The 24,182-nt window shown below is 41.0% G+C and overlaps 1 protein-coding gene across 2 annotated transcripts in view; it reads right to left on the minus strand.

Annotated features, from left to right (window-relative positions):
* Window positions 1-6,138: 6,138 nt before the first annotated feature.
* The window catches only part of adgrd2 (adhesion G protein-coupled receptor D2), a 55,857-nt gene continuing 37,813 nt past the window's right edge, over window positions 6,139-24,182 (minus strand). The window contains exons 19-25 of one of the 2 annotated variants that reach the window (XM_031300851.2): window positions 17,315-17,435; window positions 12,133-12,174; window positions 11,952-12,005; window positions 11,473-11,620; window positions 7,593-7,651; window positions 7,467-7,497; window positions 6,139-6,346 (exon numbers count right to left, since the gene is read on the minus strand). In XM_031300851.2, the coding sequence (XP_031156711.2) occupies window positions 6,339-6,346; window positions 7,467-7,497; window positions 7,593-7,651; window positions 11,473-11,620; window positions 11,952-12,005; window positions 12,133-12,174; window positions 17,315-17,435 (463 nt within the window). In that variant the 3' untranslated portion in view covers window positions 6,139-6,338. Of the gene's footprint in view, window positions 6,347-6,385; window positions 7,498-7,592; window positions 7,652-11,472; window positions 11,621-11,951; window positions 12,006-12,132; window positions 12,175-17,314; window positions 17,436-24,182 lie in introns of those variants that run through there. The other variant, XM_035998397.1, reaches the window with a different exon arrangement.

Here is a 24,182-nt window from a genome sequence, read left to right on the forward strand (position 1 = left end):
CGAGTAACAAAAGGCAGCATCCATCAGTGTTTGCCCTTCAGTTTGTTTTTTACCGAGGAGCCAGACACTGCACAGGGAAGGGCAAAGATGCATATGGTAACATTGGTTTCAAGTTTCTTTATAAAATTTGATTTTGTTTATTGGTCAATGCCTTAAGAAACAATGGATCTTCAAAAAAAACAACCCGAAGGTGTCATGTTCACACTCACATTTGTGTCACTTTTCAACACACTCTACTGTATGTGGACTAGATCGACTGATCCGACTGAGATGTTTTGCACTGAAGCGGCTGTAGAGATGGTTTTTAGTACCCTAATGAAAACGTATACTTACTGTAACTATTATTAATGCTTATTTTTTGCTTATTATTAACAAATCCCATGAAAAGACCAAAACCAACAATTTGCTCGTCCGTCTCTCAATACTTTCGGACTTTACGACCCTCAAGCCCATTGGAAATAGTGCATTTGTTGCTGATTTTTCCACATTTGGTATTTACACTGCCACAGGGGACGGGCGAGTCACATATAAGCCAGTCTCGCTTTACCAGACCCTCCTCCAAAGCACGCTGGAGGAAGGTCTGGCTACTCCACATAGCATTCGGAAATGGAAGGAAAACGTGCGTTGGTTTTATTGGCATTTCTTTCAACCAATCACAATCATCTTGGGCGGTGCGGTTTGCCTCTGCAAAATAGCCTCAGGAAGGAACTTTTGTGGTGGAACATGTGTACGTTAAAAAGTTGTTTTAGTCGTGCAAAAGAAAACTCAGATTGGACAGATAGTCTAGCTAGCTGTCTGGATTTACCCTGCAGAGATCTGAGGAGCAGTTCACCATAGTCCTCATACAGCCACCCGAGTTTAGAACACCAACACAAAGAACAGTCCCTCCAGAAAAACACGATTATGCGATCGCATAATTCAAAGCATAATCAGCCAAAGTCCGCATATTTATGCGGGGGCCATTTTTTCAAATACGCCGCACTTTCGCAGCATAAATTGCCGATTTCCGCGCAAAATATGCGGGGCTTGCATGATTTCATAATCCTCGCATTTTCGTTGCAAAAAAGTCACATATATCTTAGCAGAAAGTTGAAAAATGTTGCGTTTACTTCACACAAGAGTAGCCATTTTCCCCTGTTGCCATGGGAACGTTATGAAGTGACGTTATGAAGTGACGTTATGAAGTGACGTAATTACGCGATGTGAACGTCATCGAAAAACTGCAAACCCCGCGATGAAGCCATGATGAAACCGCAGTTTTTGCAAGTTCCCGCAATTTTTTTGCAAGTTCCTGCAATTTTTGCAAGTTCCCGCAATTTCATCGCATAAAATTGCATAAATATCCCGCATATTCCATCGCATTTTTTAAGAAAACGTGCCGCATAATCAAGGATTTTTGCCCGCAACAATCACAAAAAAACTAATTTTTCTGGAAGGACTGAAAGAAAGAGGAAGGTAACGGACATCCGGCTAAAATGAGGAACATCTGATGGAATTTCCTGCGGCACCGGAGCAATCCCGGAAGCGGAACCGCATGGATATAGACAACGTCGGACATAACGTTAGTTTAGTGTCAGGATCTCACAGTCTCCCCATTCTCCCTGCTGATTCTTCACGTCAGTTTCCACTTTTAACTTCATTAAAGCTCAGTTTTTCGAGTCGGCAGCTTCTAAAAACTTAAGTTATTTACCCTGTTGGTTGTGAATATCAGCACACAGCAGCTTTTAGGCATTTTTCTGTTGTTTGCTAGCAGACGAAATTGACGAGGATGCACCTTCACGCAATACAAGTCAATGGAGAGCGGAGAGGTTTTTTCACCTCCGCTGGGCGTGGCTTTGATCGCACAACACCTGATCTTTTTGAATCACTTTAAAAATGAGTCGGGTTTTCTGGAACCACTCTAGAAGAGACAGTATTTATATTAATTAATTATAATATATTTCTATATTATTTGACCAACGAGTGTCCCCTATAAATCGTTAAATGAATAAACAAGTTGGGGTTTTTATACAGAATGTTGTTCTTGTCAGGTTGATGAGTGTTACCATCATGGGTCACTAAAACTCTCCACTGATAAGAATGTCTGACATATTCCGGCATATTGTATAGATTTGAAGCAAAAATATCTTATCAGACAAGCAGTGGACAGCACTGCAGGCCTTATCAGCCCCATACGCAGTATTACAAACCTGCAGAAATTATTGGTCTAAAACAGTGTTCTGTGAGTTTGTAGCAGTCAGCGGTTTATCTGTGGCACATACTATGTTGAAAAGTAACACTAATGTATTCTGTCCCAAACTGGACTCCCAGATTTATGAAAAGTTTTTTTTTTTAAAAGACTCTTAGCGATGATGACAATGTAACTGATATTCACGTCACTGTCTCTAACACGTGAGATCTGAAAACAGAGACACAGTCAAAGCAGTGTTTGTAATATTGTGCAGCTCTACTTTCTTACTGTGGCCATTTAAAAAGCATTCATTGTTCGTCCATTTCAAGGTATCGTAGACAATCACTCCGCCTGCCTTAACTCAACGCCTGGCTGAAAACACACACACACACACACACACACACACACACACCTTGTTTTTCCAGTTGAGATAGCTGTGTGTTAGCACTCTGTACAGTATATTTATGTTGTGAAGTGAATATTTACTGCAAGATGAAGTAGAATTTCAACCGAAAACGTTCTCTGCTTTATGTTGAGGTCAAATCGCTACTGTTGTGGAACTGATTCTCTTGATATTGCCTTTGTTATTGCTCTTTGTTCACTGTTTTTTATATATTTTTTTTTATTTTCCTGTGAGTTGACAGTCCCGTCTTAAACTTAAGAATGTCTTTTTTCTCCCAAAAGAGAAAGTGACCAAAATATTTTATTCCTTTAAATATATTTTATTGTAATAGCATCAAACCAATAAATTCCAGTGAAGTAATGCTCCACTTGTGTGTCGGCTATCATTTCAACAACATTCATCAGTTGTGCACAAATGATACAGAGCTCATATATACAAGATTCATTACAGCAGTCATAGTGTGGCTGTTATTTAGCCTTAGTCAGACTTAGAAACATTATTCACATCAGTTACATTCTAAAACACTAAACATCAGTTCTACAACCAAATCCTTACGGGAAAGTCATCATTCAATCAGTCTTACTGTGACATCTGTCATTTTGCCATTAAAGAGTTTTTTTTATTTATTTTTTTCACATGTGATTACATGCGAGTGATTACATTTCATAGTGGAACAAAAGTCCTTAGAGGGAAATTGATTTGTTCCTCAAGTGTCCAGCTACAAAATGTCTAAATGTAGATCATGTCGATCATGTTGAAGAATACAGCATGATGTCTGACAACTAGAGGCGAGGGGACGTTTGGACCAAAAAGGGGGTGGTTTATGTGGTACTAATTAACACAGAAATGAATAAAATGCGAGATGAATGGGATGAAAATCCTCGGTTGCTGCTGTTATTTATCATTACTCTACATACGTATCTCACCCTCCTCTGCCTCCCTCTTTAAGATCAGTGGCTGTTTGAATAGTTTTCAAATGGTGTTTTTCAATGCACTTGACTCATGTGCTCTATGTGGGGATAGCACCACGCTCACAATGTCAAGGAAAACTACATTACCCATGTCCACAGCAATTTTTTTCTTAAGATTATTTTTGGGCCTTTTTTGGCCTTTGTTTGATATGATAGTTGAAGAAGAAGGGGGGAGAGAGAGGGGGATGACATGGAGAAAATTGCTGCGGGTCAGACTCGAACCGTAGCCACTGCTGTATCAACTGAGCCTTAGTATATGGGCCGCACTCTCAACTAGGTGAGCTACCAGGGCGCCCTGCAGCAATTTCATTGTCTTTTTGCCAAATACCGATGTTGTCATTTGAAGCAGGGTAGAAGTTAGTGTTTCTTTCGAACTTTTAAAGAAGATAGTAGCTGTGTTCACCGTGAACGATTGGATTCTCTTCTACTGCACAAATTTGAGTCTGCCTTCTGAGAGAAAAACCTGACAACACCTCAGTGCCTGCTAGCCTCAGGCTACTGTTATAAACCAAACTTGTGTATATGGCAAATATGACAGTAAGCGTTGTCTTTTCCTGGTTTTAAAGGCTGCATTACAGTAAAGTGATGTCATTTTCTTAACTTACCAGACTGTTCTAGCTGCTCTATTAATTTCCTTTACCCACTTAGTCATTATATCCACATTATTGGTGATTATTCATCAAAACTCTCATTGTGTTAATATTTTGTGAAAGCACCAATAGTCATCCCTACAATTTCGCCGCAATATCAACATTGATGTATTTGGTCAAAAATATAGTGATATTACATTTTCTCCGCATTGCCCAGCTCTAGTACAGTCTTATTTATTTATTTTATAGAAATCATTAACAGTAACACTTTACAGGAAGGCATTATCAAACGTGGTCGTCTGCGCTGAAAATGTTTGGTAATAGGGGTGTATGATTCAGAAAATGTCATGATTCGATTCGATTCCGATTTTTAGGCTCACGATTCGATTCAGTATCGATTTTCGTTTCAAAAACGATTCTTGATTAAAAAACGATTCACAGTATGTACATGTAGTTACTTTTCCAGTGTATGTATGTATGTATGTATGTATGTATATATACATATATATCTTATACATCCCTTAGTACATTCATGTGGATTTCTTATTTAGTTTATTTATTATTTTAACATCTTGTTATGATGTATGTGTATGTTGTGTGTGATGTCTGTAAGCTACTGGGACCTTGAATTTCCCCTTGGGGATCAATAAAGTATCTATCTGTCTATCATGTGATTGCAGTAGACATACAATAAAATTAATAAATTAATAAAAATTCTATGAATCGGTAGAGCTTGAATCGCGATTCGAATACGAATCGATTTTTTTTGCACACCCCTATTTGGTAACCATAAGACAAGTCATGAACCACAATATATTGCCATACTAGAGGCCACAGGCCTTTATTGTTCTCTGTGCTGTGGAGGAGGGTCTGGCTAGTCCACACAGCATTCCTGGATGGGAGAAAAATGTGCTCTGGTTTATTGGCATTTCCTTAAACCAATCAGAATCGTATTGGGCGGCGCTAAGCACCGGAAGGAGCAAAAGTTGTTTTAGTCGTGCAACAGAAAACTCAGATTGGACAGATAGTCTAGCTAGCTGTCTGGATTTACCCTGCAGAGATCTGAGGAGGAGTTAACCATAGTCCTCATAAAGCCAAAGAGTTTAGAAAGAAAGAGGAAGGTAACGGACATCCGGCCGAAAAGAGTGAAATGTGTCATTTTAATTGGCGATCAAAAACACACATCAAATGCAATGTGTTGCATTTGTACGCGTTGACTACTGCCTGTCTGTGTTATATTTTGAAATTGTATTTTATGTCATTTCAAACTGTACTGTATGCACGTATGTCTGTTTTATTTCCTAGCCCTCCTTCTCTTCCCCCTAAGTGGCTTTGTCACTTGTCAGGCCGCCTTTGTAAATAATAATCTTAATTTAATGACTTGCCTGTAAAAAAAAATAAAAGGTAAAAAAAAAGGAGTTGAGGGAAAATTATCTGATCAAACGACAGTGTGAGAAAAGGTGGCGCTGGCTTCTTCATCCTTCCTTCATGCTTATTTTATTCCACACTTTCCCTCCCAGCAGAGACCCGTTCTCACTCCCAACTCGTGAAATACTGACGCTTGGTCAGTGGGTCTCAGCATCAGATACCAATGCATAAATCCCCCTTTTAGCATCTGTATGGGACGCTACGGGCAGAGCAGCAGCTCGCCCGCTGCGCTGTAAGATGACGTAGTATTAAGAGAGACAACGGTAGCGAGCAATAAGAAAATCCGCGTAAGGAAGCAGGTTTGGGTGGTCAAATAAAACAGGACTTTCACCCAGGAGACCTGAATCATACATTTTGTAATCCCACCCACGATCTTTTCCTGAATCTAACTGTCCCGTTCTTGTGCCGCATATCAGTTAAACGGACGTCCTGACCCAGAGCGTCAAAAAGTGACGCCAAGAATCCCGACCAAGCGCGTCTAAATATGACGCTAAAGGAGACTTTTTGCATCAATAACAAACACCAAAGGCACCTGACCAAGAGTTTTTTTTTTACGCAATTGGAGTGAGAATGTGTTGCAACGCAGAGTGTGTGTGTGTGTCTGTGTGTGTGCATGCGTGTGTGTATGTGTGTGTGTGTGTGTGTGTGTGTATGTGTGTGTGTGGTGGCAGTGCACTTCTTAAGGTGGGATCTGTGTCTGTGTCCAGTTCTCCATTCTTTTTCAGCGGGATGCACGCGTATTGTAGCTGAGTATCGGGATCCACTCCATTTGCAGTTCAACAACCTGCGGGGGAAATAAAGTGAAAGGCGCTTAGCGACGACTCCCGGCTCAATCTGATGTTTAATGTTTTCGCATTACAGGAGTGCGAGTGTGTTTGTGTACAAAAGATAAAGCAAGAAAAGGAGGGAAATGAAAGGCAGAGTGAGAGAGAGCAGGTGTTGGAGTGGTTTAATGGCTAACAGCGTGAATAGCCAGCCCCTGTCCGTCCCTGATTAAGGGAATGAACTTCTCCTTTTGTCTCGTCCGTCAACAATGAACACCCAACAGCACTCAAACACCATCCATCAGGCGCTCCTCACAGACGGCTAAACATTTAATGAATCTAAAAAACTTCCTTTTTCCCCTACTGCCAGGCAATTTAGAGACATTGACAGTGACTTGACCCTCTGGGAAAAAAATAGGGACCATCTGTTGTGTTCGCCTGCACATTCAAATAAACAAAAGACACCGGGGGCAGTTTTCACACAGGCCTAATGCTGTGTACACTGTGCAGGTAAATGGAGACAACCTAGAAAAAAATAAAATAAAAGGTTTGCTCTTTCAGTCGTCAATCATTTAGATTCAAGTCATTATTAGATGATGCTTTCTTCAAACACTCAGTGCCTTTTAAAATTAATTCACGACAGAGAATGTGAAAATTAAGAGCAAATGTAGAGCTGCAAAGATTAATCGTTCATGCTTTACATTTCTGGGTTTTGCTGAATGACAATTAAAGGGAATCTTGACTCTTGAAATCTTGAAATTGATTAGTTGCCAACTATGATACAATTCCAGGTTCTTGAATGTAAACGGAATATCTTTAAATTGTGGACAAAACAAGACATTTCAGGACGTCATCTCAGGCTTTGGAAAATACTGATTGACATTTTTCACTGGGAGTGTTTCCTATTTAAAAAATTGCTAAAGTGATGATTTCTTTTCTCATAAAATCTGGTATTTGACAAGGGAGCAAAGGTTTCCTGCCTATATTTCACAGCTTTGGAAAATCTGTTCTTGTTCTTGTGATGCTGTGACACTTTACTTTCTCTATGTGGGCTCAATAACATTCAACATATTTACATTTTTAACTTATAACAACTCTTGAATGATTCAAGACCAGTATCAAGCGTTGTTGGAGTTGTACCTGATGGCTTGAACCCAGTCAGCTGGACCACCTGTTTGAAAAGACATACAGTACACAATACTCAGTCATATTGAAATAGTACCATATGCCTAGTTGTTGCAGTGATAATGCATACATGTTACTTACTTGGTTTCCTGATGCTGGTTTCAAAGAGAAACTCACAAGGCTTTCCTTTCTGAAGCTCTCTGTAAGACAAAAAAAACACACTTATTTGTATTTAAAGTGGCCATATTATGCAAATTTTCAGGTTCATAATTGTATTTTGAGGTTGTACCAGAATAGGTTTACATGGTTTAATTATCAAAAAACACCATATTTTTGTTGTACTGCACATTGCTGCAGCTCCTCTTTTCACCCTGTGTGTTCAGGTCTCTGTTTTAGCTACCGAGTGAGGCATCACACTTCTATTCCATCTTTGTTGGGATTCGCACATGCGCGGAGACTGAAGGCAGGTTACATTCAGAAACCTGTATCTCACTCAAAACAGCATGGGTGTTTTTTTTCTCCAAGTTTGTATGCGTGTGGAAGCACCAGAGACACAAAATAACACCCCAAATCCCAGAAAAAGTTTTTCATAATATGGGCACTTTAAAGTTTGCATTTGTGTAACACATGTAAGACAAAAACATGCAAGCAACACAAAGCACGATACAAAGAACGCTTTATAAAACCCACAGAGAAACAAAAATGCAAACAATTTGAATGACAAAAGAACAGAATTTTCAATATAAAATCTTTTGATTCCTTCTGCATGTAGACCTCTGTTATTTGGCCTTCGAAACAATTAATGTCATTTAACTATAGCATTATCTCTCCAGGACAGATTGCTGCTGAGTGATGGGATAAATGAAAATATGATCTAATGTAAAATGGCATCATCTGCAATCTGAGGTCTATCCTTATCACTCATGATTCACTTATTTCAGCCACAAAAAAGCAGTGGAAGTTAGAGGTGGGTACCATTTGAATTTTAAAACGATTCCGATTCCTAACCGATTCCTAAACCGATTCTTGAAAAACTGAAAAAAATGACATCAAAGAAAGGCTCTTTTATGGAGTTTTTTTTTTTAAATTGAAAATTATTTAAATTTAACAATATATTAACGTTTTAAAGTACTTAAATATAGGAGAAAACTCTCTCAGATAGTGTCCAAGAGGCCTGTACACACAGCTATGAGTTTGAAAGGGCAGACAATTTGGGGAGGCTGTCCCCCACCACCAGGCTACAGGGTATTGTCCTGAATGATAGACTAGCAGAACAAGTGTAATATGTTTACTAGCGATCACGTGCATTGAATTGAAATTGAAATTTGCGTTCTAATCCGGTCCGAATACTACCGTTTGCGTAGGAACCATAGTGGAACCGGGTTTCGGTACCCAAGCTAGTGGAAGTGCAGGATAGAGTCTTATTCACAGCAGAGGTGGACATGTCGGTAAATTGGTCCCAGCTATAGATCAACAGTGACCGCCCACTTTGTGAACGGCTGTGGTTCTGAAGGTGATTTTCCCCATACAATGTTTCCGTTGACATTCCAGAAAATGCTTACAGCAAGATTTTTGAAGGTCCAATATGTAATACTGACAGCTAGCGTCTAAAAAGGTTACTGCAGTCCAAATTGAAAATACTGGAGAGAGCCCCTCCTCCCCGGACTCAGAGTTTACGGGGGTTGCCAGGTAGAGAGCGCTGAACCCAACGTCTCACAATGTCAATGTTAGCTAGATGCTAGTCCGTCATTGCCGGACATTAACGTTACCCCACAGCGCAGCGGAGTTGCTAGATGCTGCTATGTTGATGGTTTTAAAGCAGCCATATTATGCTCATTTTCAGGTTCATATTGTATTTTAAGGTTGTACCAGAATAGGTTTACATGGTTTAATTTTCAAAAAACACCATATTTTTGTTGTACTGCAGTGCTCTCTCTCACTGCTGCAGATCCTCTTTTCAGCTGGTCTCTGTTTTAGCTACAGAGTGAGACCTCTTTTCTTCTTCTTCTTCTGTACTATCTTTGATTGCACTGCACATGCCCAGTAGCTCAGATGTAGATCATGTCAGCTAGCTAGCTCCATAGACAGTAAAAGAAAGGCTGTTTCTACAACTTCGGTCAGTTACAAGGCAGGATTAGCTGGGAGACTTCTAAATGTAAGTAGTTCTTTTGTAGATTATGGTGAACTTGTGTGTGTTGTAGCAGTGCTTTGCTATTGAGAACGAGGTAGCATGCTAGCGTTAGCATGCTAGCGTTAGCATTAGCGTTAGCATGCTAACGCTGCGAGCTAATGGTTGCGGTTAGCCTGCTCGTTTCGGCTTGTGACGTCACAAGCCGTGCCGATTTTGAACAGCTCACCCAGAGACTGAAGGCAGGACACATTCAGAAACTGTATCTCATTCTAAACAGCATGGATGGATTTTTTTCAAAGTTTGTATGTGTGTGGAAGCACCAGAGACACAAAAGAACACCCAAATCCCAGAAAAAGTGATTTTTTCATAATATGGGCACTTTAAAAGCACGTGCTCTCGCTGAGCTCTGTACCCGGCTGACAGTCACCTTTTATCGGCTCGGTAAACCTCTGTACACGGGCGGCCGCTCTACCAACTGAGCTATATGGCCACCCCAAAACATATTTTTGTCATAATGCACACTGCTGCAGCTCCTCTTTTCACCCTGTGTGTTGAGCTCTCTGTTTTAGCTACCGAGTGAGGCATCTCACTTCTGTTCCATCTTTGTTGGGAGTCGCACATGCACAGTATAGGTAAGGACTACTAGCCAGTCAGAAGCAGAGTATGAGGGCGTGCCACGCTAGCAGCTTGGCGAGCATTATAACGTGTATTACAAAGTGACGCACGTTCGTCACGGAAGTAAAGGCTGGACTACAATAGAGCTGTTTGTGAACAGTGTTTTCTGTTGGAGATGGTAAGTGCCTTTGGGGTGGACTTTGGGCTTTTTCATTTTGTACACCCATAACATGCACAAAAAAGATATATAACACTATAAAAGGAAAAGGAAAAAGCCAAACAGCATAATATGAGCGACATCGTAGCCGTCCGTACCCAGGTCATAGTCACCGTTTGTCGGCTAAACGTAACAACAATTGCTACAAAGGACGCATCCTTGCAGTCCTCTATACCCGACTGACAGTCACCCTTTCTCGGCTTAAACTTACTGCAACAACCGCTAAAAGTCAGCGACATCGCAGCTGTCTGTACCCAGGTCATAGTCACCGTTTGACGGCTACGAACCTGGGGAAGCTGGGGAAGAATTTTGGCAGGGGGGATATTTTCGGTTCTACTACTTTCCAGACCCCTTTCTATATAAAAAAAACAAACAAAAAAAACAAACATATAATCTTATTTCCATTTGTCTAAGTTTATGTGTCAATGAATACAAATATTTGTTGTTGATCTACAAAATAATTCACTAAAACAGCTTTACGCTGTACATTAAACAGTATGGTTGCATGTCAGTTTGTAACAAAGTGGGAATCATCTTACTGTCCAACATATCATAACCGTGACGCTGGCGATGGTAACGTTAGTTACTAGAATATTCCATAACGTAACATACCAGACGTTGCAGGGCGACTTGTAGAGAACATAAGCTGTGTCCCTATTCAACAATTCAGGCTACACGGTTGTTTTGCCAAAGTTAAATGCATGTTTCCATTATGAGGAAAAAAAACTTGGGGCTTCTGTAAATGTGTAAATGTGTAGTTGAACAACTAATGCCTTGCGTTTTATTTCATAACTCTGTGTATATATATATATATATATATATATATATATATATATATATATATGTGAAATCTGAATATATAGAATCAAAGCCTGGATATAGTAAATAAAAACTTGAATATACTGAATAAAAGTTAAACTGTAGAATATTGAGTGAATCTGACATCATCAACAACAACAAATTTCACCTCATTGCGGTCCATTGGTAAATAATGACACAATTTGACCGTGGTCTCACACACGCGCACGCACACACCAGCCCCACGTTATGCAGCCTACCGTTCTTGATGACCAGTGACGTGGAGGTGGAGCTGGGCGGTCCAGAAGTCTCACTGGTCTCAGGGCTGGAGGCGGTCAGTGGACTGCGGCCCCAGGAGGTGATCGGGACCCTCTGGGAAGGTAGGAAGCTGGTTGGCTGGGAACAGTTCTGAAAATACATCCCAACCCAATCAGAAGTGTTTTAAAGTGAGGAATTAATCCTAAATGTCTATGTTCAAATCACATGTCAACTCATCTCACTTTTTTTAGAGCTGCTTTTAAATGTGTGTACTATGGGATTACTTTTTTTAAAACTCTGTAAAGTTTCTTGGAGTGTTGTAAAAAGTGCTTTATAAATAAAATGCATTATTATTATCATAAAGTATAATATATGGACCAGTCTACTACACTACTATTAAACAAAAAAATGAAAAAGGGAGTTATGTTTCTTTCCCGTACTAATGGGCCTGATCACTGCTGTGTGCTTTTTACTCACTCACCGTGAAAGATAAGGCCTTTCTCTTTTCCTTGATCCTCTTTATCGCATTCCTCACCTAAATGAAAAGCAGTGTTTACACCCACTGGTTTTGCAGCCTCACATACCGTACAAAGATACATTTTGATATTCTGCCACAGTGGAGACATGCAGCAGCACTGACAATGGACTGAATGCTGCCTTACCTCACTGTTGTAAACAGCATACACTAAGAAGATGTAAAGGCCCTGCGGAGAGGAGAGAGGGACGTGAGGCATGTGAAAAGTGGAAAGAAATACATTCCAATTCCATTCATACAGCTTTTGACAATTCCTCATCAAATCCATTTAGTACTCCACTCATTCTTAGACAAACTCTGCTTTTCTCCTCACCAACAAAAAGGGAACCATGTATTGCAAAATACCTCTTTATGTGCTCAATGTGTGTGGTTTTCTACTCCCTTTTGGCATGGACTTGAGTCGGATTCAGCACGGTGCGGCACTTAACTCATAGCTGAACTGACTCCACATTGGATCCCTCCATTTTATCTGTAATTTGGGAAAAGTGTTTTCACTAAGAAGAGGTTTGTTGACCTCCTGTAAATCCAGCGCCCTTATATTTATGTTTATTTATATGTATGTAACGTTTGTCAGTGCCTTCCAGAACACATATGAGCTTTACAAAAAGCCTGAGGGACATTAGACGTTAGTTCTGTTGATTTAATAGCATGTCTTCCCACTGCTGCGCGCTGGCATGAGTCCTCGATGACGCGTGAGTTGTGACTCATGAGCCATTCTTTCACTTCTGAAATAACATACAACGTTCTGCACGTAGCCTAGCTAGGCCTACTGTAGGTTTGGTGTATAAATGTAGCATGTTAAAATGCAATTAGGTTGAGCAGACAGTCTGAAACATTGCAAGCTCACCTCGGCTCGCCTATAGATCAATACTGACTCAAGTTACTCAAGTGACTCGCACAACCCGGATCAGTTTAGTGAGTGACTCAGAATAACCAGAATCCTTAAAAGGAATCAAGTTTGCCAGGCCTAGCTCCAGCTGCAGGATCAACACTTTTAACAGCGCTACGTGACAGTTTTGCTTACGTGTATAAAATTGTTGATTTATGGGATGATTTGGGTGCAGTAGGTGACGTAAGTTGAATGAAATGTGCGTCGTGTGGAGCAGCTTGGCTCCTTTTGGCCGGGTGACTGCGAGGCTTTAAAAAATCCAGACTGACGCGTATCACTACAGAATAGGCAGGGCATGTTGATGCTTTGCCCTGGGAGGGAGAATCAGGTGTAGGCCTTGTGTCCAGTTTTTTTATTTTATTAAGAAATTAAGAAGTGAGCTCTGTAGAAAACATGCTACTGTTTTGTATAGAACTCACTGCAATTGTCTCCCAAGATGCTGGGGTCACAGTCAGGTCAGTGGCTGTTTGGCGACCCAAATGATGGATTCGGATGTTGTTTTTAGGGAAAATAATTTAAGGTTTAAATTACATTTAAAATGAACAATTATTTTATTAAACAACACTATCCCAAGATTAGAATTTTTTCTTTTATTAAGACTAGGCTATAAAAAATTATTCTGCATCTGATTTTTAGGTGCCATAGGTGCGTTGTGTGTCAGTATCAGTGTGACAAAGCGGCGCTCTTTGTTGACGCCCAGAGACGTCCCACACACAGCAAAAAGAGAAAATCCAGGGAGAGGGCAGGGTCTCTGCAGATACAGAAACTGTCACACACTTCTAGTCATAAGTGAGTGAATTGAGAGGGATTACTTTTGTATTAGTCTATACATTATTAATTTTTTAGACAAATCCTGCATATTATACCTTTAAAGGGGCTGTACTTGACCTTTAGAAGATTAATATAGCAGTAAACTATTTTTTTCTAAGTAAAGATATAGTAGAGTAATGGCACCCTGGGCAGAGAATGACGTCACATTCCCTCTGTGTTTTCAGTCCCTCCAGGATTTCGCGACCTTTTTTTGAGATTGTTGTGGCCCAAAATGCCTGATTTCACGGGAGCTTTTGTAAAAAATTGTGATAAAAGTTGCGATGTCTTTTGTATGTTTGTTGCAATGAAGTTGCGGGAGACAGTGAAAGTTGCAAAAAAGTTGCGATTTTTTTTTTTTGTATAGTTCTTTAAAAATAAAAAGATAACTTGTTTTGGGGAGAATAAAACTACTATATATATACTATATATTTTCATAATGCGTTGATGGTCTCTATAGTAATTTATTGAATTAATCAAATGTGAACATATGTGTCAGTGGCTTGTTGATCTTTACATTGTTAGTTAATTTCCTAACTTAGCCTGGGACACACATTCATACGGTTTGATAAAGTATTAACTTTAACTTATCATTGCACTTACAATAACGAGTGTAGCTGTCCTCAATTTAGGTCATCGTGTCGTCTCATCTCCTTTTTTTCCTGCATCCACCGTGTGTATTGTTTGTGTGTGTGTCTGTGTGCGTCAGTTGCGGGGGGAACGGAGCAGCAGCCCCACCCGCTGCAGAGAGCCGACAGCCAGGATTGAAACGGCAGTGACTTTTAAATCGTTACAGTCTACATTGATGTTAAAATGCATACAGGTTGGCAGGACGGTCTGAAATATATTGCACGGTCTTTCGCTGTATGTTTTGTTGGTAAATGTGAGATGTTCGAGTCACACACGTCTCGTCTTCACATCACAAACAAGGAAATGATCAACCCGTTCTCACTCTCGCTTGGTCATTGGCTCTCAGAGTGCACGTGGGACTGGTGTGATTAGTTGAAGTCGCGGGAAACTTGGTTTATGGTCAAATTTGCGGAAAAGTTGCGGTGATTGGTCAAAATTGCGAGTCGCACCAAATTCACGGTGATTGGTTGAATTTGCGTGAATTGGCACGATCGCGACATTGCGAAATCCTGGAGGGACTGTGTTTTGTGCATGTTAGTGCATTGTGCGTTGGTATCAGATGCCGAGTGCGATGCAAAGTGTAGGTATTTGTAGGTTGGAGAACTGTTTGTGAGAACCATGTGGAGGGAATCCCAGCCCACTCTTTTTTCAGTATTACAGCCCCTTTAATGAAAAAAACTCATGAAAAGATTTAATTATTTTAACATGGATTATTTGGTATAATCTCATTCTTATGTGAATGTAAATGACAGAAATATAGTAGCTATACTGCACTGTGTTGTATGTGTTAAATCAGTGCTGTTACAGGTATGTAGTGGACAGAAGGAGAAGATTAAGTGATATCAGAGACTGGCTAGTTTAGTAAATTTAAACCTCTGCCGGATATTATTTTCTGCCCTGTTTTGTCATAGTATAGCTCTTACTTTGCTTGCTTGGCACTCAGACTCTCTCTGTCACACTGCTTTTATAGACTGTTGAAGCAGCCCAGTAAAATAACGTTTTTTGTAAGAAGAAGAAGATGGGCTGGCCCAGCATTATCCTCCTACTTACATGAGGAAGAACTCCTACTGTAGCGTTATCTGCCCTCAACTGGACACTGGCAGTAAATCTAAATTAACTAGCAGCTCTCTGGGGGTCACCCAGGGGCTAGCTCGTTTTGATTAATTAAAGACCAAGGGAGAGCACAGAGGGGTGGGTGGGATAAGAAAAGACAGGGAGAGAGATGTACACAATGGACCGAAAGTATAAGAATAATAGGGACAGTGTAAAGTAACAGGGTCCAAGTGAGGGAAGAGTGTCTGAGAGAGGAAGTAACTGTGGTGTTATCAGGGGAGGAGAGCTGGAGGTAGATGTGGTACGACCTGCTGTTTCAAAGGACTCACTGCCTTCTCCCACACACACACACACACACACACACACACACACACACACACACACACACACACACACACACACACACACACACACACACACACACACACACACACACAAGCACACACACACACACACACACACACACACACACTGGCACACACACACAAGCGCACACGCACACACAAACACACACGCGCACACACACACACACACATAAGAACAAAAATGCACGCACACACGCGTACACACATGCACATGCACACATGCACCCACTCACGCACACACAGGCACACGCAGGCACGCATGCACACACACACACACACACACACACACACACACACACACACACACACACACACACACACACACACACACAAGCGCACACGCACACACAAACACACACGCACACACACACACACACACATAAGAACAAAAATGCACGCACACACGCGTACACACATGCACATGCACACACTCACGCACACACTCACGCACACACAGGCACACGCAGGCACGCATGCACACACACACACACACACACAGCAACACAAGCGCACGCACACACACGCACACACAAACACACATACATGCACGCACACTCACACACACGCACACACACGCACGCACACACACACACACACACACACACGCACACACACACAGCAACACAAGCGCACGCGCACACACGCACAGACATGCACACACACACACGCACACACAAACACACATACATGCACACACGCACACTCACACACGCACGCACATACACACAAACACAAAAAGATCCACCTAGACATGCAACACTGAGTAACGACACGTAAAAACACAATACAAAACTATGACACACATGTACACAAACAGGCCCATGGGTCTACATATTCTCATTTCTGTCAAGAAGGAAAGAACATCAAGAAAAATTTGCATTGAATTTAAATAAACTTATGAGAAAAGGCTGAAGTGAATTATAAACTGTTTCAAACTATAAACATTAGTCAGTTAAAACAATAATGTGTACAAGGTTTGTGTGATCATAGCATGTTTCAGACTACGTTTGAATATTGTAAAAAAATAAATAATAAAAAACCGCACTGCCGCCTGCCGCCTGCCTTGCACATTTTCGCGTGGGCTGCTGCTTCCTAAACGTTGAGCTTCCTGTCTGATTGAGCCCAGCTGGTCAGAAAGAGAAGCAAGTGTGTGGTGCTTTTTGCAGTATTCTACGAAATACCAACATTAGTAGTAAACCCATCCATGATAACACCAATGTAGTGTCGCTTATCCAGCCAAATGCTTTTTCGTTGTTTCCCAGTGTAGTGTCTCTCTCCGACCAACAATTTAACTGTCCCTGTGGTCTGTACATGAAGCATCATACAGATGTTTGCAGTCTTCTGAACCAAGCATGTTGAAATGGATTGCGCAGTATGCGACAAGTAACAAAACATTTAGAGGTGCCTCGACAACTTGTGGAGCCTCCACGCTGGACCTAAACCTAGCTTAACTGTGTCTGTAGAGCATTTACGTTTCCTTTTTAGAGTTCTTTTTGATTAAAAACTCAGCTGCCTGCTGTTTCAGAAAACCACGCTGTGAGAGTGGTGAGAGTTTGTTTGTTTACCTGGGTGGCATTGAGAGCAATGAAGACATAGGCGACTACTACCGACAGATGGACCAGCACTCCACACAGCCAGGTCAGACCCAGCACTGGCAGCAGGATGAGAACTGGACGGGTCACAGCCCTGCAAACACACACAGAATGCAGAGACATGAATCATAAATGCACATACAGTTTATGCATAAATTACACACACACTCCCAAATACAGATGCATGAGAATCTGGTCTAACAGACCACTGTGGGACCTTGTGATTCCTCAGTGCTCTGTTACTCGATACCTTCTAGTTGTCAAGCCTTTTAGAAAAAAAGAGTACATACTGAAAAAAAAGTGCCAGCAAAGTGGATTTTCCAAGGTATTTTGATGACATTTTCCTCCTTGAATCTTCATCAAACATCTCTGCACAGCAAAAGATTTTACCGCCTACCATAGTTCTACCTCTGTTCCTTTCAGTGATCCTGGTGCTTATACGGCCAATAACCATTTCATGGCGCAAGGCAGTAAAGGTTGTCTTTGTTCAAACCACTATTGTTGTCACACTGCTGCACCTGGGTATAGAGATTGAGTTTTCAGACTGCACTGTGTCTGCAAGGACAAAGCCGGCACTCAATTCCCTCTCTTCCCTTTTATTTGTGAAAGTAATTTTTCCCACTAATCTTCTGAAAAACACTCTAGAGCTGGCACAGACATGTACTTTCTGCGAGGGAATGGGGGGGGGGGGGCGCAGTGGCATTTCCATCAGTCATAGACAAACATGCGAAAAAGAAAATCTGAATGGGAAAATACAGAAGGGAAATGCAGAAGTTCAATCTTCACGTGGAAGCTTGAATCTTCTGTGTTGTTTGAACTCATCCAATGTGTTGGCAGCACAGCGGTGCACTGTTTAACATTGTTGCGTCACAGCACGAAGGTTCAAACCATAGACTGTTAAAATAAAGGATTCGAGCTTCCGAGCCTGAAAAGTGAAGCCAATGTGCAAGTGCCATTAAACCTGCATTCTATCTAATCTCCAGCAGGGGGCGACTCCACTGGTCGCAAAAAGAAGTCAGTTTCCATAGAAGTGTATCGGAAAATGAGCCTACTTCTCACCTGATTTATTACCTCAGTAAATATTTTCATAATGCGTTGATGGTCTCAATCGTTAGTGTCAAGTCTTCTTCAGTACAGCATGGTGTTCATTTTGTAAATTATTGTCACATTTATTTTAAAATCGATGTCAAAGCAGGGGATGCTTTAGGGCGTGGCTATACGCCGACCTGTCAATCACAACATGGCCCTGTGTACATTAAAATAGCCTTACTACATTTATTATTGGTTGTTGTCCGTGTTTTCATCTTAAACGTTGATCCTCTCACTTTGTGTTGTCTCTTCAAAGTTAATTGTAACCTTTTGCCTAAAAATGTTCAGCATTCTGCCAGCCAAGCTAGCTAGCTACTGCCGGTGTAAGCTAGTAACTTAAAGCCAGACAACAGAAAGTTCAGACAAAACATTTGCAACGAGACTAAACAGTGTTAGAATGATGCAGGTAAATGTTGGAGCGGTCTGAACCGGCCTGTCTCAACTTGACTAAAGCCAGCTGATGTCGCTGTGACTCAGCTGGTCAGGTCTTAGAGGCTGGTTTTAGAACGAAGGAAAGCCACCTGTTTCAACAGCTAATACCAAAGTCAGCTTGCAATGTCAGCTACTAAACTATAGAAATACAAAGATCCAAAATCTATTTAATTTTAATGTAATGAACTGTCAACTGGTCAAAATGGCAGAGTTTGAGTGTGCGCGAGCACGGTACGTGGTCAAGCAAGCTAGAGAGTGACTGAAAAGAGGTAGCGGCGTTAAAACAAAGCAGTGACATGAATAAATTAAGTGCTGTTTTTGCCGATTCATCACTAGAAATGCAACTGTAGCAAGCAGTTAAAAGAGAGTTGTTTCTATGCAGATGACACACCGTCTCGTGACATTGGTGTGAACTATCAGGTTTTAGAATGTTGCAGACTGGCACGTTGCAAGTAGTTGCAAGTTTCAACTTGCAAATCTTTGGGTCTAAACTGGGCTAAGAGAAAGCTTGATTTTGCTGATTTTCTGTTCTCTCGCATTGCCAGACCTTCCTCCACAGCGCTACGAGTAGGGTCTGGGTCCGTGTACTTGGTGGCCAACGGATTTTTGTTTTGAAAGGAAAAAAACAAAAACGAAAAACGGCCAGTTTCCCAATTACCATTAGTAAATAGGAAAACAAAAAACGGAAAACAACCCATTATTCGTTTTTTGTTTTGATATTAAAAAACGGAAAACGAAAAACAATCTCGTTATCCGATTGTCTTTGATGTATTTGTAGATGGAACTCGGAAATTAAAATACGTGTGTATAAGTCGTATTCCTTAATTTTGCATTGGTATTTTTTCGTGACCCGGAAGTTACTCCCGCCAAGACCCGCCCTTCAATAGCATTTATTGGCCAGTACCGCCTGTAAGATCCGTTCTGTGCATGCGCATAATTACGTAGTAGAAAACTAACAATGTCCATGTGCGATTTACAGTCTATGTTTGTACCATGTGTCAAACATGGATGTATTAAGAGAACACTTTAACACTTTACGACCAAACATTACAACTTTTTTATTAAATCTTTTTTTATTAAATCTTTATTATACAATAGTCATAGCTACAAACATTCGAAACTTGTCACTGATCCAAAACCGTGTAGCGACATCGTTGTTGTGTTGTTTACGTTAATGTTTTTACCTTTAATACTTCGTCTTGACTAATAACCATAGACTGTCTATTATTAATGCGATGAAGTGTAAACGTACATAAGTGTCCTTTTGAAGATGGGATGACAGCTCTCCCAGCCACCACTGCTGTACACCACTATAGTAGCTACATGCCAACGGCAGTAAACACTATAGTAGCTACATGCTAACGGTCATTTTAGCTGGCAATGTTGTTAAATTCTCTCCAATTCCGGGTCACATTCCTGCTGAAACATGTCCAATTGTGTAGTGTTTGGTTCAGAAGCCTTTATCTGTGATTTTTGACGTTAGAAAGTGCTGCTTCGTTCCACTACAATCTAACGTTAGCATACTCATAGCTAACTATTGTAGCTGCATGCTAACGCGACATAGCGGAGCATATAGCTAGCTATGTACGTATGTAGCAGGACTTTGTACCGTAAAAATCACCAATAAAGGCTTCTAAACCAAATACTAAACAAATACAAATACAGTAAAGTGACGGAATTAGGGGTGAAATGTCCAGCATTGAGCTACATAATAGTTTGCTAGGAGTTAGCTGGTCTCTCACAGAGATCTCATTTGTAGCCCTGTTTTACCTGATACTTTCATAAAAGTACAAACACATGAAGTGAGAGGTATACACATGCTTAAACTTTATTAAAAGCATGGTTAACCTGAAGCAGGACGGAGTCATGACTTAAAAGACCAAAGCAAGGCTTCTAGCTCAGGCTAGCTAGCGTTAGCAAATTACCTTCAAAGTTGCAAAGAAATGACGAAACGTAAAATTTGAAGCCTTTATTTAATTTGCTACATGGTGTTGTACTGGATGGCCAGACGACGCTCCGTATATCATTAACAGATACTTTAGGCAACTCCAGCAAACACCTTGTAAACTTCATCTCTGCCATCATAACGGTCTACTGTCACTGTCTAATGTTTTCTTCCGGTAACCGGGAATGTCCAAACATCCTTACGCCAATGCGTGCATAGAGCTGTGAAGTTTGCCGGTGTTCGCGCAAGCGTAGAACTGATCGGGCAGTGCACAGAACGGATTTTACAGGCGGTACGGATCGGGTACTGACAAAGGAATAAGATTTATACACACATTTTAATTTCCGAGTTCCATCTACAAATACATCAAAGACAATCGGATAACGAGATTGTTTTTCGTTTTCCGTTTTTTAATATCAAAACAAAAAACGAATAATGGGTTGTTTTCCGTTTTTTGTTTTCCTATTTACTAATGGTAATTGGGAAACTGGCCGTTTTTCGTTTTTGTTTTTTTCCTTTCAAAACGAAAATCCGTTGGCCGCCAAGTACACGGACCGGTCTGGCTAGTCCACACAGCATTCCTGGATGGGAGAAAAACATGCTCTGGTTTATTGGCATTTCTATAAACCAATCACAATTGTCTTGGGCGGTGTTAAGCCACAGACACAATGACGGTGCCGCTGCAAAACAGCCTCGGGAAGGAACTTATTTTGGTGGAACGTGTACGTTCAAAAGTTGTTTTAGTCGTGCAAAAGAAAACTCAAACTCCAAAGATTGGACAGATAGTCTAGCTAGCTGTCTGGATTTACCCTGCAGAGAGGAAGGTAACGGACATCCGTGGAACGTCGTCGATATAGACTACCCACCGGTAAAACTCCTTCGATGATTCACTTCAAAAGGGTGAAAATCGGCAACTTTCTCTCTTTAGTTTTTAGCTTAGCGCAATTGCACACCATAAACAACACTGGTTTGGTCGCGTCATCCTCCACAGCTCTGCCCTCTCGTCAAAAATCTTCACATCTGGTTGCAAAAATCCAAGATGGCGACACACGTTAACGCCAAATTCAAGGCTTCAAAATGGCAGTCCACAAAACAATGATGGATGTCACGGATGCTACGTCTACTATTTTTATAGTGTACAGTAAGTCCACCGGCAGTTTGAGCATTTCTGCTGCATGGTTGATTTAAGGACTGAAAATAAAAAGCGATCCCAGTCCCTCCACAGTCATAAGACTTATTAGTAATACTTTCTAATTCTAGTGTACTGAACTGGTTTGACCTCATTAGAACTCATAATACTGAAAGAAAAATGCCCCAAACGCTGCACATTTCTAATAATCCATTTGCATATAATCCTATTACAAGTACAATATTAGGAAGATTTAGATAACGTTTTAATGCACTTGTCGTCAGGGTTGATCAACTACAGGGTTATCTGCAATGTATTAAAGGGACAGAATTACATAAAAAAAATTCAACATCAGCATCTCTTCCACAAATAATTGTTTTGATTGCTCTGGAAACGTCACAGACCTCTCTGTCGACTGGTTTCATTGGGACCATGTATTCCCACGGACAACTGCTAACAACAAGATCTGTGGATTGTCATGGGTAATATGATTAATGACCCTTTGATGCCTGTGCATATTTATATATTTTGTCAGAAATGCAATCACCTGCATATGCATATGGGCAGAAGCTGGTAATGTTTTTTTTGCATAACTATACAGTAGCAGAATTACTAGACATGTTTGTACTATCATCCTGTAACCATAGCAACAAAGACAGACCTGACAGACCTCTGACTGGCAATAAGTTGAGGCAAAGTGGTTGAAAGAGGAAATGAACGAAGCACAATTTCTTTACTACAAGCTGGCTCATTTGAGGCAAGGCAGCTTTATTTGTATAGCACATTTTAGCAACAATAGATTTTACATTAAAGAGCGTTCAAAGCAGTTGTTAAAGAGACATGTGGTGCATAAAAACTGAACGCTGCTTCTCCATGTTTAGTTCTGACTCTGGGGACAGAAAGCAGACCTCTTCCCAGACGTGCAAATGTATTTCGGCCCTAAACTATTCAGTGCTTTATTAAATGTCCCATGGCATGAACATTTCACTTTATGAGGTTTTTTAACATTAATATGAGTTCCCCCAGCCTGCCTATGGTCCCCCAGTGGCTAGAAATGGTGATAGGTGTAAACCGAGCCCTGGGTATCCTGTTCTGCCTTTGAGAAAATGAAAGCTCAGATGGGCCGATCTGGAATCTCCTCCTTATGATGTCATAAGGAGGAAGGTTACCTCCCCTTTCTCTGCTTTGCCCGCATATAAATATATGTATATAAAAGCATCCAAAGAGCAGCATGTCATAGGACCTTTAAGCAGCTGCAGTATTTTCAATTCTCTGAAAGACAGGAAACCAGTAAAAAGACATCAGAACTGGAGTGATGTGATCCACTTTCTTAGGCTACATTTACATTGCTACGTTTTGGTTTAAAAACGAATATCTTTTGCTACATTTACATCTCGCATTCCCCCCTGCTCTGGCGTTTCAGAGCCCCTAAACCGGAGTCATTTGGAAACACCTCTGACCCCGTTTTGGTTTGGAATCTGCGGGGTTGTGTTGCAGTCTCAACGGCCGCAAACGGAGACCTTTGGCAACACCGACACTGACGCCAATGCCCGATTGAGTCATATCAGTCATATATACTAACGTTACCATGGCAACTACCAGCAACTGGCAGTTACATGTATATACATGCAGGCTCCTGTAGTGATGGTCAAATTAAGCTTTGCAAACCACTGTCTTTATTTTCTGAGCTCACTAGATGGCGCTCTCTGTTCAAAGGTTAAAGGTTAAAGGAATGGCAATTCAGTGTGTTTTCAACCCTTTGTTGAACAGAGAGCGCCACCTAGTGAGCTCAGAAAATAAAGACAGTGGTTCGTGAAGCTTCATTTGACCATCACTAGCCTCCTGTTAATACCCAGTGTACGAGAACGTTGATGGTTTGGGCGTGTTACTTTAAACGGAGATTAGTTCTTCTACTGGAGCTTTTGGCTCAAAACTCTGCTTAAAAACCAAAACTTAGCAATGTAAATGTAGCCTTAAGCCCTATTTGCACGGGATTAGTATTACCTGGTGACCTCTGGTCATTGTTAATAATTACGGAGGTTGTTTGTGATATTAATCCCGTGTGAATCAGTCATGTCTGTAATTTGTCAAATAAAAATTCCCCTGCAAATGACCTACCATATTTTGTCGTACATCGAGGTCCTGTGATAATATTAGTCCTTTGTGAATCGCGTTTGGCTTCGTCCGAAGGGTTGACAGTGATGCTGTGTGGGTGCCACCGTGGCGGGGATAGGGGATGTGCCTCT

Source organism: Sander lucioperca, chromosome 2 (genome assembly GCF_008315115.2).
Source record: "Sander lucioperca isolate FBNREF2018 chromosome 2, SLUC_FBN_1.2, whole genome shotgun sequence".
Lineage (NCBI taxonomy): Eukaryota > Metazoa > Chordata > Actinopteri > Perciformes > Percidae > Sander > Sander lucioperca.